The 14,917-nt window shown below is 38.7% G+C and overlaps 1 protein-coding gene across 6 annotated transcripts in view; it reads left to right on the top strand.

The window, feature by feature from the left end:
• Nucleotides 1-14,917, top strand: part of RB1CC1 (RB1 inducible coiled-coil 1) — a 152,233-nt gene that overhangs the window by 87,096 nt on the left and 50,220 nt on the right. For all 6 annotated transcript variants that reach the window (XM_090039959.1, XM_090039957.1, XM_090039956.1 and 3 more), the window contains 6 exons: nt 5,629-5,813; nt 8,828-9,014; nt 9,102-9,183; nt 10,502-10,563; nt 12,379-12,482; nt 14,130-14,256. In XM_090039959.1, the coding sequence (XP_089896085.1) occupies nt 5,629-5,813; nt 8,828-9,014; nt 9,102-9,183; nt 10,502-10,563; nt 12,379-12,482; nt 14,130-14,256 (747 nt within the window). The remainder of the gene's footprint in view (nt 1-5,628; nt 5,814-8,827; nt 9,015-9,101; nt 9,184-10,501; nt 10,564-12,378; nt 12,483-14,129; nt 14,257-14,917) is intronic.

Genomic DNA, 14,917 nt, shown 5'->3' with positions numbered 1-14,917 from the left:
TTTAAATAAATGTCTTGAACGTTCAAAGTTACAGTTTCACTTCAGCTGGCAAACTGCATAGTAGTCTAAAACACCATGCATCTAAATTTCTGTCAGTTATAATAAACTAGTTAATTCACCACTCCATAGAGAAGGCAAATAATAGTAAATAATCCAGTTGAGCCCAGATATAAAAAATAGATCATTCAAGTCGAAGGGAAAGCCACTGGCAAAGAATCAAAATGAACTACCCCATAGGTTTATTAACCAATTAACTTTTTTTTTTTTCTTGTTTTTCAAATCTCTTTGGTATTTGATAAAAGTTTTGGAATCCAACAAAACGTAATACTGCAATAATATTTTTGTCATTGTTAAGTTTGATTTTGATTTTTCTGCAGAGGGTGGTTTGATACAAACTAGTTCAGCCTTCAAGCCAACACTGTCCTAGTTTGGTGTATAGTATTTGAAGTTTTAAATTACAAATGACAATTCCAGAAAATTTAGTTTGTAACCAAAGCAAAAGCTTGACATTAAACTCCCTAAACTGAAATTTGAAACGTACAATAATATGGAATAATGGACCTTCTGAACACAAGGTGCCACCTACTTTGCCTTCAGCCTAACTTCAAATTAACTACACACACACAAAGTGTTAAATTGTGTGCGTGTGTGTGCATGCACACACACGTGCATGCACAGAAGCAGGGAATGGGCAGATCCTTTTGCCCTCACTCAGCTTGACTCATGCAGATGATATACAAGTAGAGTTTTGTGTTGCCTAATGGAAGCCTGGTCCAACAGAGGTCAATTTAATAAGGTTTTACAGTTATATGTGTTGTGCAGTTGTCTCCACTTGTAGCTGGCTTGCTTCAGTTTTTAACCACCATTAAAAAATGAATGTTAAGTGCATAGAAAGGGCAGTTAATGTATTTGAAATTTAGTAGTATTACTTGTTTTCTTTCCCTCTGTTGTACAGTTGCCTTAACCTCTTTAAATAGGATTAAAGACTCTAGTGGTCATTTTTATGGAAAACACTGCTTTCCTCAGCCTGGAGGAATTCAACCCCACATCTCTCAGGAAAGTACCTAAACCATAGGGCTGGAGGCATGAACAGTTCTTGAAATAGAGGCTAGAATTCATATTTTTCCCCATCAAGGGGCTGCCCTCCTCCCTGGGTTCTGGGATCACAGTTCATCCTTCTTTCCTGAGGAATCTTGCATTCTTGGCTGCCCGGTATCTCAGCTCCAGCAAGATAGCTGTTGAAGCCCATCCATAGCCTCTAACTCTATTGATTAGAGAACTCTCTTGATGTGGGAAATCTGGGCTTGAATACCTTCAAAATGAGGAAGTGATTCAATTCAAGTCTCCCATGTCCTGGGTGAGAGTTCCACTCTCTAGGCTTATGTAATAAGGTAGGTAACATCATCACCACCACTACTGCCACATCCTTTAATTTTGACTGTCTTGTTAAAAGAAATAAGTACATTGGTCCCCTGTGCCCAAAGGGTGTTTGTGTCCTAGGTAGAGATATTGGGCTACTTATCCAAGGATCATATAGATTCCTGACTCAGGGTTACAGGTGAGTGTCTGCTTAGCATTTCAGGTGTTGTGAATACTATTCCTAGGTGCCATATTAGGTGTCAGAGAATTTAAATGTTCAGCAGTTTTCAATCTTTTTGGACTTAAGGCATGCCTCCATAATTTGCAAACTGAATGGCACTCGATTTCAAAAACTAATGTATCTATTACAGTGCTTATTTCTTTACACAAGGGCTAGGTAGTAAGCATGGGGAACTGTCCAGGCAAGGGTGAGGCTAAGGCTGGCTTATCTGTTTATATTCTCACATGTCAGCTTTTTCCTCTCAACTCCTGGCACCCTTCAAAGGATATGGCAGTACCCCTGAGTACCTTGGCACCCTATTTGAGAATCACTGAACTGGCATTTCAGAGTTCAACTCTGGGTCCTTGGTGCTTAAAAGTTAGATATGCTAATATTTGGCGTTACCACACTCGGCTCCTTAAGCAGATCTAAGCTTAGCTCCCTTGGACTTTCAGTAGGGGTTAGGTGGCTTTGGCACATACTTTTAGAAAATTCCACCCTTGCGGTGTTCATTTTTCATAGTCCCCAATAACAAGATGGTAAAGACAGCAAAACTGAAGTGTCAGTGTTTTTCATCTTTTTATTTTTCATGAAATCAGAAAGCACAGTGTTAAATCCAAGTGCCAAAAAAAGGAAAAGAGTTAAACGTTCTTTGTGATAGTATATTGAGTTTCCATAGCCCAGGAAAGACTAAAGCGATGCCCAGTCTTAATAAGCCTGATTTACCTTTTGAGCTTAAAAACAGAGTTCACCAAGCAAAGTTATCTCCTTGACCAGAGTAGATGGCAAAAGCTTTTCATGTTGCTCCACAGTCTGTATGAGGGGTTCTTTTCTCCATTTGTGTATGCTGAGCCCTTAACAGGAGCCTGCTTCTCAGGGAAGTCTGATAATTAAATAGTCCCAGGCCTTTAAATTGGTAGAACTCTTGCACACATTTTTAGAATGCTTTTCAAAAATGACAGGAGGAAATAATAAACTTTGTATGCCTAGTTGTGGTCAGTAGGTGGCATTACATAGCAAGTGTACTTTTATAGAAACACCAAATCAGTTTTTTGCAAAGGATCACCTACAATTAATCTGTTCTGCTTTTGCCACTGCTTTATTTATACTGTTTTTATCAGAATGGCAGGCTTTCTTTTTACTACTTGATTATTTTTTTTGTTTGCAATATGCTTTATTATCATGTTTGTTCACCTACAGATCCCTTCTTACATTAATCTCTGCTATGATGTTCACAAAATCCTACCTGTTGATCAGGATTAGACATGTGGCAGCCAGTGACTACAACTTTATTGTAAACATCTTGTTTCATTGTTAAATGGAGAAGCCTATCACTATTTTTATGACCACAAATTATAAGTTACTTGAGGCAGGGTCTCCCATACCATTTTGTGACTTTCATAAAACATCCTGAACCTAATTTGCATTAACCCCTTTTACTTAATCTTAGTCATAGGCTACACCTCTGGTTGCTTTAACAAAGCCAAACACTAAAATCTTGGCAGTGGGGGGCACCTCTACTGTAAAATAAGTACCAATTTTTGTCTTCACTTTTCCCTGTCCCCCAGGCGAGCCCTTGGTTTTTCTGAACACAGGTAGATGGAAGTCACTGAATGGGTATCCATTTAGTATTCAGTTTATCCTCTCATGTTGTATCCTTTTATCCTCTCCTACCCCCTTGCACTTTGCACTCCAGTGAAAAGCACTGAATGCAGAATTTCTACATGGCTGTTCTGTGATTCCATGTCCCTTAATTATTGGTACTTTAAACAAATTTATCTTTATGGCATCCCACAATAAAAATTGGATTTATTACTTCCATTTTCCAGTTGGGAATGAGAGACGGACTGAAACCAAAAAGGGGTCTGGTGTTGTTTAATTTTGTCTGTATAAGTTGCAATACCAGAACCTCATTTTTCAGAGTACTTTGGATTTGAATAGCTTTTCATATGTCCTATACATGTCTGAATGTAAAGTTAATGGGAACTGTGAGTGTATATCATTTCTACAAAACTAATATTATATTGTGGAACTGTAAAATAAGGAACACAAAATGAGTGATTACTGGGGAAAATACGTGACTTGGCCAATGTGATGTAGATCTCTGTGACAGAAGCAGGGATAAAATCTTAGGGTATCTATACATGTGTTCCCTGGGGTGCAGAGGGGGGTGCTTTTAATTAGAGCGGCTCAGAGCCTCTAATTATACTGCCCACAGTGTCTTGTATGGGGAGGCTGTTGGAACGTGGTAATTAGTCTGCTTCAGGAACTTTGATTAATCCAGTCTGCTGTGATGCATGCTAATAGCATGCAGTGGAGCAAAGTTCTGTCATGCGTATAGCTGCCCCAAGATCGTTGGTTAGCATTAACTGCCTAAAACATGAGATCATCCTTCCCCTTCCTATAGTACTCAGCCTATTTAATCTTAATTTTTTACCTATTTTACAACAAACGTGTCCAAAACAAAATAGTGTCCTATTCTGTACAACTTTGATTCATACCCTCTGCATAATCTTTTGTGCATAATCTAATGTAAGACTGTGTCCCAGTAGAAAAAACATAAGGTGATGTAATTGAAAATGTATTATAAAATATGACAAGGAGGCTATATGACCTTGTTCAGTCATTGTGCTTTTATTGTTTCATGTATAGCTTTCTAAATTGTTAAAGAAGAAAATTAAAGTCAATTTTCTTACACAGAGCAGAGTTTTTGGTTGTAGTTGTGTTGGTCTAAGCACATAGGCAAGCTTCTTTGGGTAAATGTGATATCTTTTATTAGACCAACTGAGTAGTTGTGGGGGAAAAAGTTCTTAGACAAAGTTGAGAGAGAACTTTTTTTCCAGTTACTCATTTGGTCTAATAAAAGATATCACGTCTACTCTTACGTAGAGCAACACTGAGTAGTGGGTTTTATATGGTTTCAGACTTAAATCTGCTAGAAAGAACTTGGCTGGTGATAGTAGTAGGTTCTTAAATGATATAGATAGGTCTGTAATGGATATATAAGTAGCTGAATTTGCTAGGCAGTCTGTGATGAAACATGTTATGCAACACTGTATATGTGTCACTTCTCAAAGTAGAAGTAGCATTAGCTTCATTTGTAGACTAAACCTAGCAGCAGCACTGCACCCATGCAGCTATGTGACTTCTTCCACTTCTGGAGGCAGCGCAACACTGCCTGGCAAAGCTTTTCTTGCCTTAGTAAGACATAAACGACATGAGTCTATTTTGTGCTATTATTTTATGCTTTAGTGGCAGGAATGTGCACGAATGCACAACAAAAACCTGACAGATTATTTCACTGTATCCTAATCATATCATTCTTATAGTGAACATTCTAAATGTTTGTTAGGAAGAAATAGTACATTAACCACTTATTTGTATAATCATACTTTTCTCATACAGCAAGATAAAGTGGATGCAGTTTGCACTTAGAATTTCTGAAATTATATTTTTTTGTCATGATAAATTAAAAAAATTATGCCTTGATATGACATGTAAAATACATTCCACAAAAAGTTGGACAGTACTAACTTCTGATCTTTGGTCTTCATAACCAGATACAAGGGAGTGGTGAGCTTTACTGTAGGTAAGTTTTACTTCAGATTAGTCGACAGCATAAAAAAGTTTCAGAGGGGCTGACTTCTATTCCAGATTCTGATGGAGGCTGTGTTCTGGTAGTTATAGATACTATATGTTGCCCTGTATGCTATGGGAAGTTTGCCCAGGTAACCCCCTCTCCACCCCCACTCCTGCCAAAAAGGGCACACGTTAATTAATATAAGCTTACTCTAAAGAATAGCAGTCCCCCCCTCCCTTAAAGGTGATTAATAGGCTTTTAATAAGATGGGAAGTGAAGTGCTTGTGGCGATACCACTTTTCGATAATTTTGTTTAATTTATGTAGGTTTGTCAAAGCTCTCTTGTATCTTTTCAGAAGAAGAACGTCTAGGTAAGTAAGTAAACTGGTGTTGAGGTAGAACAGTGAATGTAACAGCATTTTGTTTTGTTACACATCTGTTTATAATATATGGGTTTGTTGTCTTACAGGGATTTTTGGCTAACCAGAAGAGAGCTGAGAACTTGAAAGATCCTTCTGTGCTACCTGACTTATGTTTGAGTCATGCAAATCAACTGATGATTATGTTAACTAATCACAGGAAACTGTTAGATATTAAGCAAAAATGTACCACTGCCAAACAAGAGCTTGCAAATAATCTACAAGTTAGACTGAAGTAAGTGATATTTTAATTTTATGTCACTGGATTTGACTATCTAAAGTACCCTATTAAGAAAGACTTACCTATGTAGTTGAAGGGCTTTACTTGCATATCTATAGACTTTTTTTTTTTACTAGAGGAAAAAATACAGAGCTTGAAATTGTCATGGCTTCTTTGCAAGTGAGCCAGATAAATGTTTTAATGCAGCTCTGTAAGCTGGCTAAAACATTTTTCTTTGTAGCTTCTGTACTTAAATACTTTTAAAAAAAAGTTTCAAGGACTCAGCAGTAAATCATCAGTCTCTTCTTCAAACTGAGTGACGATTTAGTTAGGTTTTCTGGTCTCCCTCCTTTCCCCCCACTGGAGTTCTGCTTTCAAGAAAAAAATCCAATAGTTTTTTTAGATAAAAGCAATTTAACTGTTTAGCAGTTTTATTTATACTACATTATCCAGAGGTGGCTTACAAATTAAGATGTTCTGTCATGCTAAATGTGATGTGTATGTGGTGTGAACTGCTTGGAGCAGACTGGTTGTTAGCAGAATCATTCACAGCCATGCTTATTGTAATATATAGTTTCATAGTAGCTAGAGTCGGAAGGGACCTAGGTAGATCATTTAGTCCGACCCCCTGCCTTGGCAGGAAAGAGCACCGGGGTCAGATGACCCCGGCAAGGTGCTCATCTAACTTCCTTTTAAAAATCCCCAGGCTAGGAGCCTGCACCACTTCCCCTGGAAGCCGGTTCCAGGCCCTAGCCGCCCTGACTGTGAAGTAGCGCCTCCTAATATCTAATCTAAACCTACCCTCCGCCAGCTTGTGACCGTTATTCCTGGTCACTCCTGGCAGCACATGGGGGAACAGGGACTCCCCCAATACCTGCTGATCCCCCCTGACCAGTTTGTAGCAGGCCACAAGGTCCCCCCTTAACCTTCTCTTGTGGAGGCTAAACAGGTTCAGGTCCCATAGCCTCTCCTCGTAAGGCCTGCCCTGCTGACCCCTGATCATACGAGTGGCCCTCCTCTGAACTCTTTCCATATCGTCCACGTCCCTCTTGAAGTGCGGCGCCCAGAACTGGACGCAGTACTCCAGCTGCGGCCTGTCCAGTGCCACATAGAGGGGGAGGATCACCTCCCTGGACCTGCTCGAGATGCATCTGTGGATACATGACAGGGTACGGTTGGCCTTCTTGACTGCTTCCCCACACTGCCGGCCCATGTTCATCGTGGAGTCAATGACGACTCCAAGATCCTTTTCCGTCTCCGTGCTGGCAAGAGGGGAGTTCCCCAACCTGTAAGTGTGGTGCCGGTTCTTCCTCCCCATGTGCAACACCTTGCACTTATCAGTGTTAAACCCCATCCTATTCTCATCTGCCCACCGTTGCAACCTGTCAAGGTCAGCTTGTAGCCTATTGCACCCTTCTAGTGCACCCACATCCCCCCACATCTTAGTGTCATCAGCAAACTTGAACAGGGTGCTTTCTACACCCTCATCCAAGTCACTGATGAAGATGTTGAACAGTGCGGGCCCGAGGACCGAGCCCTGCGGAACCCCACTGCCCACGTCCTTCCAAGTCGAGAAGAACCCATCCACTACCACCCTCTGGGTGCGGCCCTCCAACCAGTTAGCGACCCATTTGACTGTGTGGGCATCGACACCACAGTCTCCCAGCTTTTTGATGAGGACAGGTTGAGAGACAGTGTCGAAAGCCTTCCGGAAGTCCAGAAAGACTACATCCACAGCAACCCCTGCATCTAATGATTTGGTGACCTGGTTTGTAACTGTCCTTCATACTTTAGGTAATTGATACTGTAAATAGTACGGATACTATTTGGGAAGATCTGTCCTGCAGGAGATTACTTTTAATTATTTCATGGTAGTACCTAGGGACCAACCAAGAATACCCCCCCACTCCCAGTGTTAGATCCTGTATAACCCTACAAATGGTTCCTGCCTGCAAGAACTTATTAGACAACCTGTATTTGAGGGAGAAGGGGGAGAAATCTAGCAAATGATTAGACAGAACAACATGATGTCACCAGAACTGATGTTTGTTCACTTTTTTTTGTTCTTTTTTCCTCTGTTTGTAGAACAATGAAAAGAAAAGGAAAATGTGGGGTGGTAGGAAACAGAGCAGAGGGAAGAGAGGTTTAGGTAGTAGGTATACAACAAAGATGAACTTTGATTGATTTTTTAATATGTTGCCCTAGCCAAAGAAGGCTCAGGACAGCTTATAGTAATGCCCATAGTGGAAAAACTTGAGGACCAAAGGAAAAGGTTAGAGCCAGGGTATGCAACCCCTGGCACAGGTGCCAGAGCATGGCATGCACAGGCTTTCTGCTTGACACGTGCGCCTTGGGGTGGAGGGTGGAGAAGTGGCCAGGGCTGCAGTGCTATAATAAGAATCAGGCCCCTTGCAGCTTCTTGCTGTCTGCCCCTGGCATACCAACATCTTACAAATTGAGGTTGCAGGTGTGTTTTGTCACTGCCCAAAAGTGTAGCCAATACCTAGGTTAGAACAAACAGCCAATTGAGCACAGGGCAAAAAGAGATCTCTAGCTGTAGAGTTTTCTGAATTTCCAGGGAATAGTATGTTTGTTTCTTATGGCAAGAATCTCCTGGGTGACTTCTCTTGGCAGTCCCCCCTGACCCCCCAGGTCACATGCTAGTGGGAAAGGAAGGTAGCATCTACATCATGGTGCCCTCAGAGCATGCAGAATTTCCGCTGCATAGTTCTTAAGTGCAGTTTCCAAATAGCTTGTTGTCCTACTTAGAGTACATTTCATTAATCAGACCTGGAAGGGGACAGAGACATGGCTAATGGTGATTTTTACATCCAAGTGAATGGTATAACTGTGTCGGATGCTTTTGTGGAACTCTTGTGCTAACCCCAGTAGTCATAACAATGGGATCCAAAAAGATACCTAGATGGTTGATTTAACTATTATAAAATTTCCTCGTAACAGTATTTAAATTTCTGTTTCTCTGTTAATATTCTGATAATTTTGCTATAAAGAAACATTTTACTTTGTAGGTGGTGTTGCTTCGTAATGCTTCACGCTGACCAAGATGGGGAGAAACTGCAAGCCTTGCTTCGCCTTGTGACAGAATTATTAGAAAGGGTCAAGGTGGTTGAAGCTCTCAGTACTGTTCCTCAGATGTACTGTCTGGCTGTGGTTGAGGTTGTGAGGAGAAAGATGTTCATAAAACACTACAGGGAGGTAAGCATGTTAAATGATTTTGAATCTCCACTTTTTGTGTCAGCTTCTAAACTGATTAACTGATTATATGTATTTTCCAAATTATAGTGGGCTGGTGCTTTAATAAAAGATGGGAAACATCTGTATGAAGCTGAAAAGGCAAAAAGGGAATCGTTTGGGAAATTGTTTAGTAAGTGTTTTTCCTCTTCTGTAAATTCTGTAAAATCCTCAGTTGCAACTACCAGTTGTGTATTTCTATACTCCTCAAACAATGATAGCTGTATAATTCAGTACTCTTATTAATATAAATTGAATTAATTACATAAGGAATATCCAGAATGACTTGTATAGATGTGCCATAGATGGTATTTCTGTGAATAAAATAGATCAAAATGTGTACACAAATATTGTGTTTAAAGTTTTTTTTTGGGGGGGGGGTTTACAACATATTTTTGAAAATTCAGATAATTGTTAAAGTATTCGTAGGAAAACCAAACAAAAACATTCGCTTGAAGTATGAAAAATGTATATAATGCATTTACCATTTGAAAATTACTTTATGCAAATTTTAATCTCATTTCAAAGTAACTCTTTTCAAGTTAGACTTGAAAAATTTGTGGACTGCAAGAACTAGTGTAGTGGATTGTCTAGACGAACAAAAATTTTTAAAAATGCTTTGTTGAGCATTTGAGTGTAAACGCTTGAAATAGAAGAGAGAGAAAAGGAAAACCTGAAACCATTAATATTGTGATTTGGTTAATTTGGGGGTAAATTTGTAATTTTATTTTGGCTGCCAGCAGATGGGTGGGGTAGGGAGAGGAGGAGGAAGCACCACTTTAAAATCCACATGCTCCCGTACCAAGCCCAGCTCATGCCTGGAAGAGGCAGCACCTTAGTTGTACCTGGCTTCCCCAACATCTATATAGATTAGGTGCTTTAGTGGGACTTTTTTGGAGCTTTTTATCTAATAGCTGGTTGAATCAGCTATTACATCAAAGGCTTTTACAGCACTTTTAACTGCCTGATACATACAGACACTGTGGAGCTGAGTCAAAGTAACACTTGCTTCTGGTAGAGTGCGCATTATATGGGCTTTTTTGTTTTTCCCCATATCTGTTGGCGCTGTTTTTTACTTTGAATTTTTAAAGTTAGGGCAGAGGCGGAGAGGCAGGTGACACTGGAAAAGAGCTTACTAGTAAAAAGGATTTGATGGTGGCCAAAAGATACAGAGGAGAAAAGGTATTTGGCATAACGGTCATCATGCTGGAGGAAAAAAGACAGAAGGCTTTAAGTATGGTAAAGGAATTCTGTCTGCTTGGGGTTTTTTTCCTGTTTGAAAGTCTGTAATTGTCATTATTATGACCTTTTTCAGGAATGTAAACATACTGTAGTCATGCTTCCAAATTTAGTACAGCATTTAGACCAACATAAATCAGTGTGTTCCATTTTTGCATTGTGTAAATGTTGTGTACATACCTGCTAAATAACCAAAGTTTTCCTTTGCGCAGGGAAATCTTTTTTAAGGAATCGTTTGTTTAGGGGACTTGATTCCTGGCCTCCATCCTTTTGTGTATGTATTCAGTAAATTCTTTGAATTCATATAAGTGTTGGGTTTTAAGTATGTTTTTATAAGTGTGGCTTCTGTAAGAAAAATCTATAGTATGACATTTAAATATTAGTTGTAAGCAGAGGTTTTACTTCACATGCGTTTCTTTTTGCTGCAGAACAGATATCCGTTCTTTCTTAAAAAAAAAAAAAAATGTTAATCTAAGAATGAAATTGGTAATAAGGATACCCTTACATATATCTGTTGCAATTTGCTTCTGAGGGAGTGATAATTTGATGCTCTCAAGCATCTCTGGTTCAAATTTTATGGGATATTTGGATTAGGGTGCTTATTATTTTGAAGCCATGAGGGTTCATTATAATTATTTAATATGACCTTCACAACACAGCATAATCATTTGATTCTTAATTACTTATGCATAGGGCGACTATACATCCTGGTTTGGTTGGGACAGTCCTGGATTCCACAGGTCAGTCCCAGCCTGTGGCTCAAAAGTCCCGGGCCAGGTCCAGTGGCACGCCAGGGAGGCAGCTGGGCAGGCACCGCTGCTGCTGTGCTGGAGCAGGTGCCACCCCACCTGCATGGGGCACATTCTTGCTCCCACACAGCAGCAGCAGTACTTGTCTGGCCACCTGCCTGGTGCAACATGTTGCTCTGCCACTCTGATGGACTCCAGCTTGGGTCTTTTGACTAACTAGCAAGAACCAGCCTACAGAGTCTGGGAGTGTCCAGGCCAAACTAGGACCTATGGTCACCCTACTTATCCAAACCATTAGCTATGATTTGTTTCTGACCATGGACATGCTGATAAATAAGCTCCATGTATAATCCTTGAGCAAAACGCATAGTGAAAAGTTATGCATAAAAAAGCAGGCTGTTTATTTGAAAGCAGAAAGTGAGCAGGTTGTGCTTTGAAAAGGCAGTTAAAAGTGAGTATTTTGCCCCTTATTTATTCTGAGGCAACTTCTTTCATTGGTGTAGCATGGCTATATTAATTCTTTGGGCCGTATCGTATGTTCTTATTTTTTTTTATTTGAAATTCCTTAACTGATCAGCCTACAGAAAAATTCATTTATCCATGATTTCAGCTTGGTTGACTAGTTAGTAATGATGTAACTCTGTTTTTGCTTATTTAATGCTGTTGATGTGATTGTATGATTCACTTCGTCTTGTTAGATACTTTTTTCATTTCCTCTTCTCTGGCATTTCTAAAAGCATATGTAACCAGAACCTGCTGGACTACCAATGGGCCATTAAAGGTTGGGGGTGGGAGTTGGCCTGCTGCAGAATTTGGGGCCCTTCAGACATGCTGGCTACAGTCATCAGTGGTGAGTTTTTCTTGCCACCACTGCTCCCTGACACACTATAGCCAGCAGACCCGTGGTAGCTGTTATCATGTCCTGGGTTGGATCCAGACCATGAGGAGCCCCACAGTCCAATCTGACCTATGGGTCTAAATCTTCTGTATAGTTTAATATTTATCCATTTGTTTAGCACCGCACTAATCTTCAAGTCTCTGCCCCATTTTCCTTCTCTTCCCTAATCTTTTAAATGGTATTTATAATTAAGACATTTAGTAATTTAAAGGAAGAACTGCTACTGAAAGAATTATTGAGTAGGTGAATGGCCAAAAATGCAAATTTCATTTTGGGTGGATAGAAGAAATGAGGCTTTTATGAAAAGAATAAGATCTTTTTGAGAAACTTCCTGGATTTTTTAAGTTCCTTGTTGCACAATAATTGCACTATTTTCAATCTTAACTATTTGAAATTTTCCCATCATTATATCAACGTGTAAATACTCTTATCGTTTATGCAGACACACAAGCCTCGCAGATTTGATAGTGAGCTTCCAGATATCTCATTAAATGACTTGCAGTTTCTGCAGTCTTTTTGTCCTTCAGAAGTACAACCATTACTCAGGTAAATGATTAGGTGTTAAGTCCTTGTAGCATGGAAATCACCAAGATCTTTCCGTTATGAATAGGAAAATATCAAACAGGAAAAACTGAAAAAAAAAATTGTAGTTGCATATTTTAAGGCTGCAAACACTGTTATCTTTGTGTAATTGAATATATAAGTACCCATGGTGGAATGTGCATATGCTTCATGTATTTGAGCCTGGAGACATTTTGGCCAGTAATACCCATACAGCATGCACATGGCCCATAGCCTATACTTTATATGTAAAGGGGTGAACATACCTCATGCACCACAAAAGCTGTCCATTTGAGACAGAAATAAGGGTATGACTAGGCATGGTGATTTCTAGTGGAGTAATTTTCTCAGAAATTTCCATCATTAGAAACCTTTCATGGAGAGAGACCGGTACCAGCTGCTAACAGAAGCATGGGGATGGGAAGCTCACAAATAAACCCATTACAGGGCACCAGTTGAACAGTCTTATTTTAAAGCTTGATTTTTATTGTGCATAAATGTGTGTGTAAGTGTATCTGGTTATAAAAATGTATCCCTTGGTGTGGGAGCTAAGGCACACTGTTGACAGTCCGAAGCTCGCAAGTTTGATGCCACAGCAGAAGAATTCATGACACAGCCCTGTCAGATTCCAACAAATCTGCAAGTTCTGCTAAATACCTTGTCATGCAGACACGAAAGAGGATCTCTTAAATAAACCTACAGTATTCTTCTTACCTTTGTCTTTCAAAATAAGAATTCAAAATGCATATTCTGTCAACTTGGGAAAATACATTAGATTATAATAGTCTTTTTCTTTTCTTCATGCCACAAGTTCCTACTGATATTAATGGATCTACTACACATTCACACTAACCTGGAACATAGTTTGCCTTAAATCTCTTTCAGAATTTATGAAAGGGATTAAAAGCTTGCTTTTTCATAATCTTATAAGATTTGATTGATATTAAAATGAATTTTGATTGAGAGAAGAGTTAGCTCAGTGTACTTGCGCCATTATCTCAGCAAATCCTTTGTACTCTTCTTATTTAAGGCTGAAGAATTCAACTCTTAAGATCTGAAAGATAATGGTGCTTCTTGTTGTAAAACTTTGGAACAGATGTTTATGGATTGATATATTATCAGGTTTTGGTCTGTTAACTTCTATTAAAATAAATATATAATATTTATATATAATATATATATTATATATATAATAATAAAATATAAAATAAATAACTTTATTTTATAATTCATTTCTCAGATGTTTTAAAAATGAATCTACTTCAGTTATAGTATGAATTATTTCTTACAATGATGTCATCAATAGAACCTAGAGTTGCAGTCATGGAAGGGCAGGAGGCTGAGAAGTGATCTCTAGTGTGCACTTAACCTAATGCATCTTAAAAACAGAACTTAAGATCTAAATTTATTTTTTAATATTCTAAAGTACTCCAGGATCACTAAAATAAGAATTACTAATATAGAGTGTTAGTTACAAAGTTGTTTTCATGTTATAGCAAAACAGGTGAAGTTTTAGAAAATGACAACACAACTAGTTCAATGAGGATTAGATTTTTCACTGTGTACATTTTCAGTTGAATATTTGATACTGACATATTGAATTTAATTTTAGAACTCATTCTATCTTTGAAGGGTTCCTATACTTTGTGACTTTGAACCTCTTCACCAGCATGTACGTGCGCTACATAACCTGGTGAAAGCAGCCCAGAGTTTGGATGAAATGTCGCAGACCATTACAGATCTACTGAACGAGCAAAAGGTATTTTTTTTGTTTTTGTTTGGCAAGGCCTTAAATGAGGGGTATGTTTAGGTTATTTTTAATAGGCTGTTGAACAAATAATCGCTTGATCTCCAAAATCCAATTATTCATATATTGGTTACACATGTACTCTGCACAGGCCAAAGTAGCTTTAAAAAGAAAATCTGATCATGTAAATGTTGTTGGACTCCAAGTTCCTTAATGAGAGCAAAAATGTAATACTTTAGGGAGAGAAAACAAACTTTAATACTTCCCTAAAGTTAAATTCATGTTTCTGTTCAGGTTTTTTTGCCAAGTCATGAAACTGGTTATGTGCAAAAGCTCATACTTTGTATTTGTCTTGTTGTTTTTCTATTTAGATCACTTTAATTTTAATTTGTTACTAATTTTGTTTTTGTTTTAAAATATTATTTTTCTATGGATGATGACTAATTTATATTACTATCCTTTTGGCCCAAGCAATTAGCTTCTCTTTGAGTTTTGTCCTGTCACTTCTGTTAAGGGAATGAACTGATGATGTGAGTTAGGTATTTCTTTAATCAAATCCTGTTTATTTACAAAGAATGTATACACAACCCTGTTTCCTTGAATACAGTAGAAACAGGAGCACTGGACTTGCTATTTTGGAAACTGTATCTGTCCCCTTCAGAGAAATTCTTGC

This window comes from Crocodylus siamensis, chromosome 3, assembly GCF_052110815.1.
Source record: "Crocodylus siamensis isolate JL-2025a chromosome 3, ASM5211081v1, whole genome shotgun sequence".
Classification (NCBI taxonomy): Eukaryota; Metazoa; Chordata; order Crocodylia; family Crocodylidae; genus Crocodylus; species Crocodylus siamensis.
This window is presented reverse-complemented; position numbering and strand designations above follow the sequence as displayed.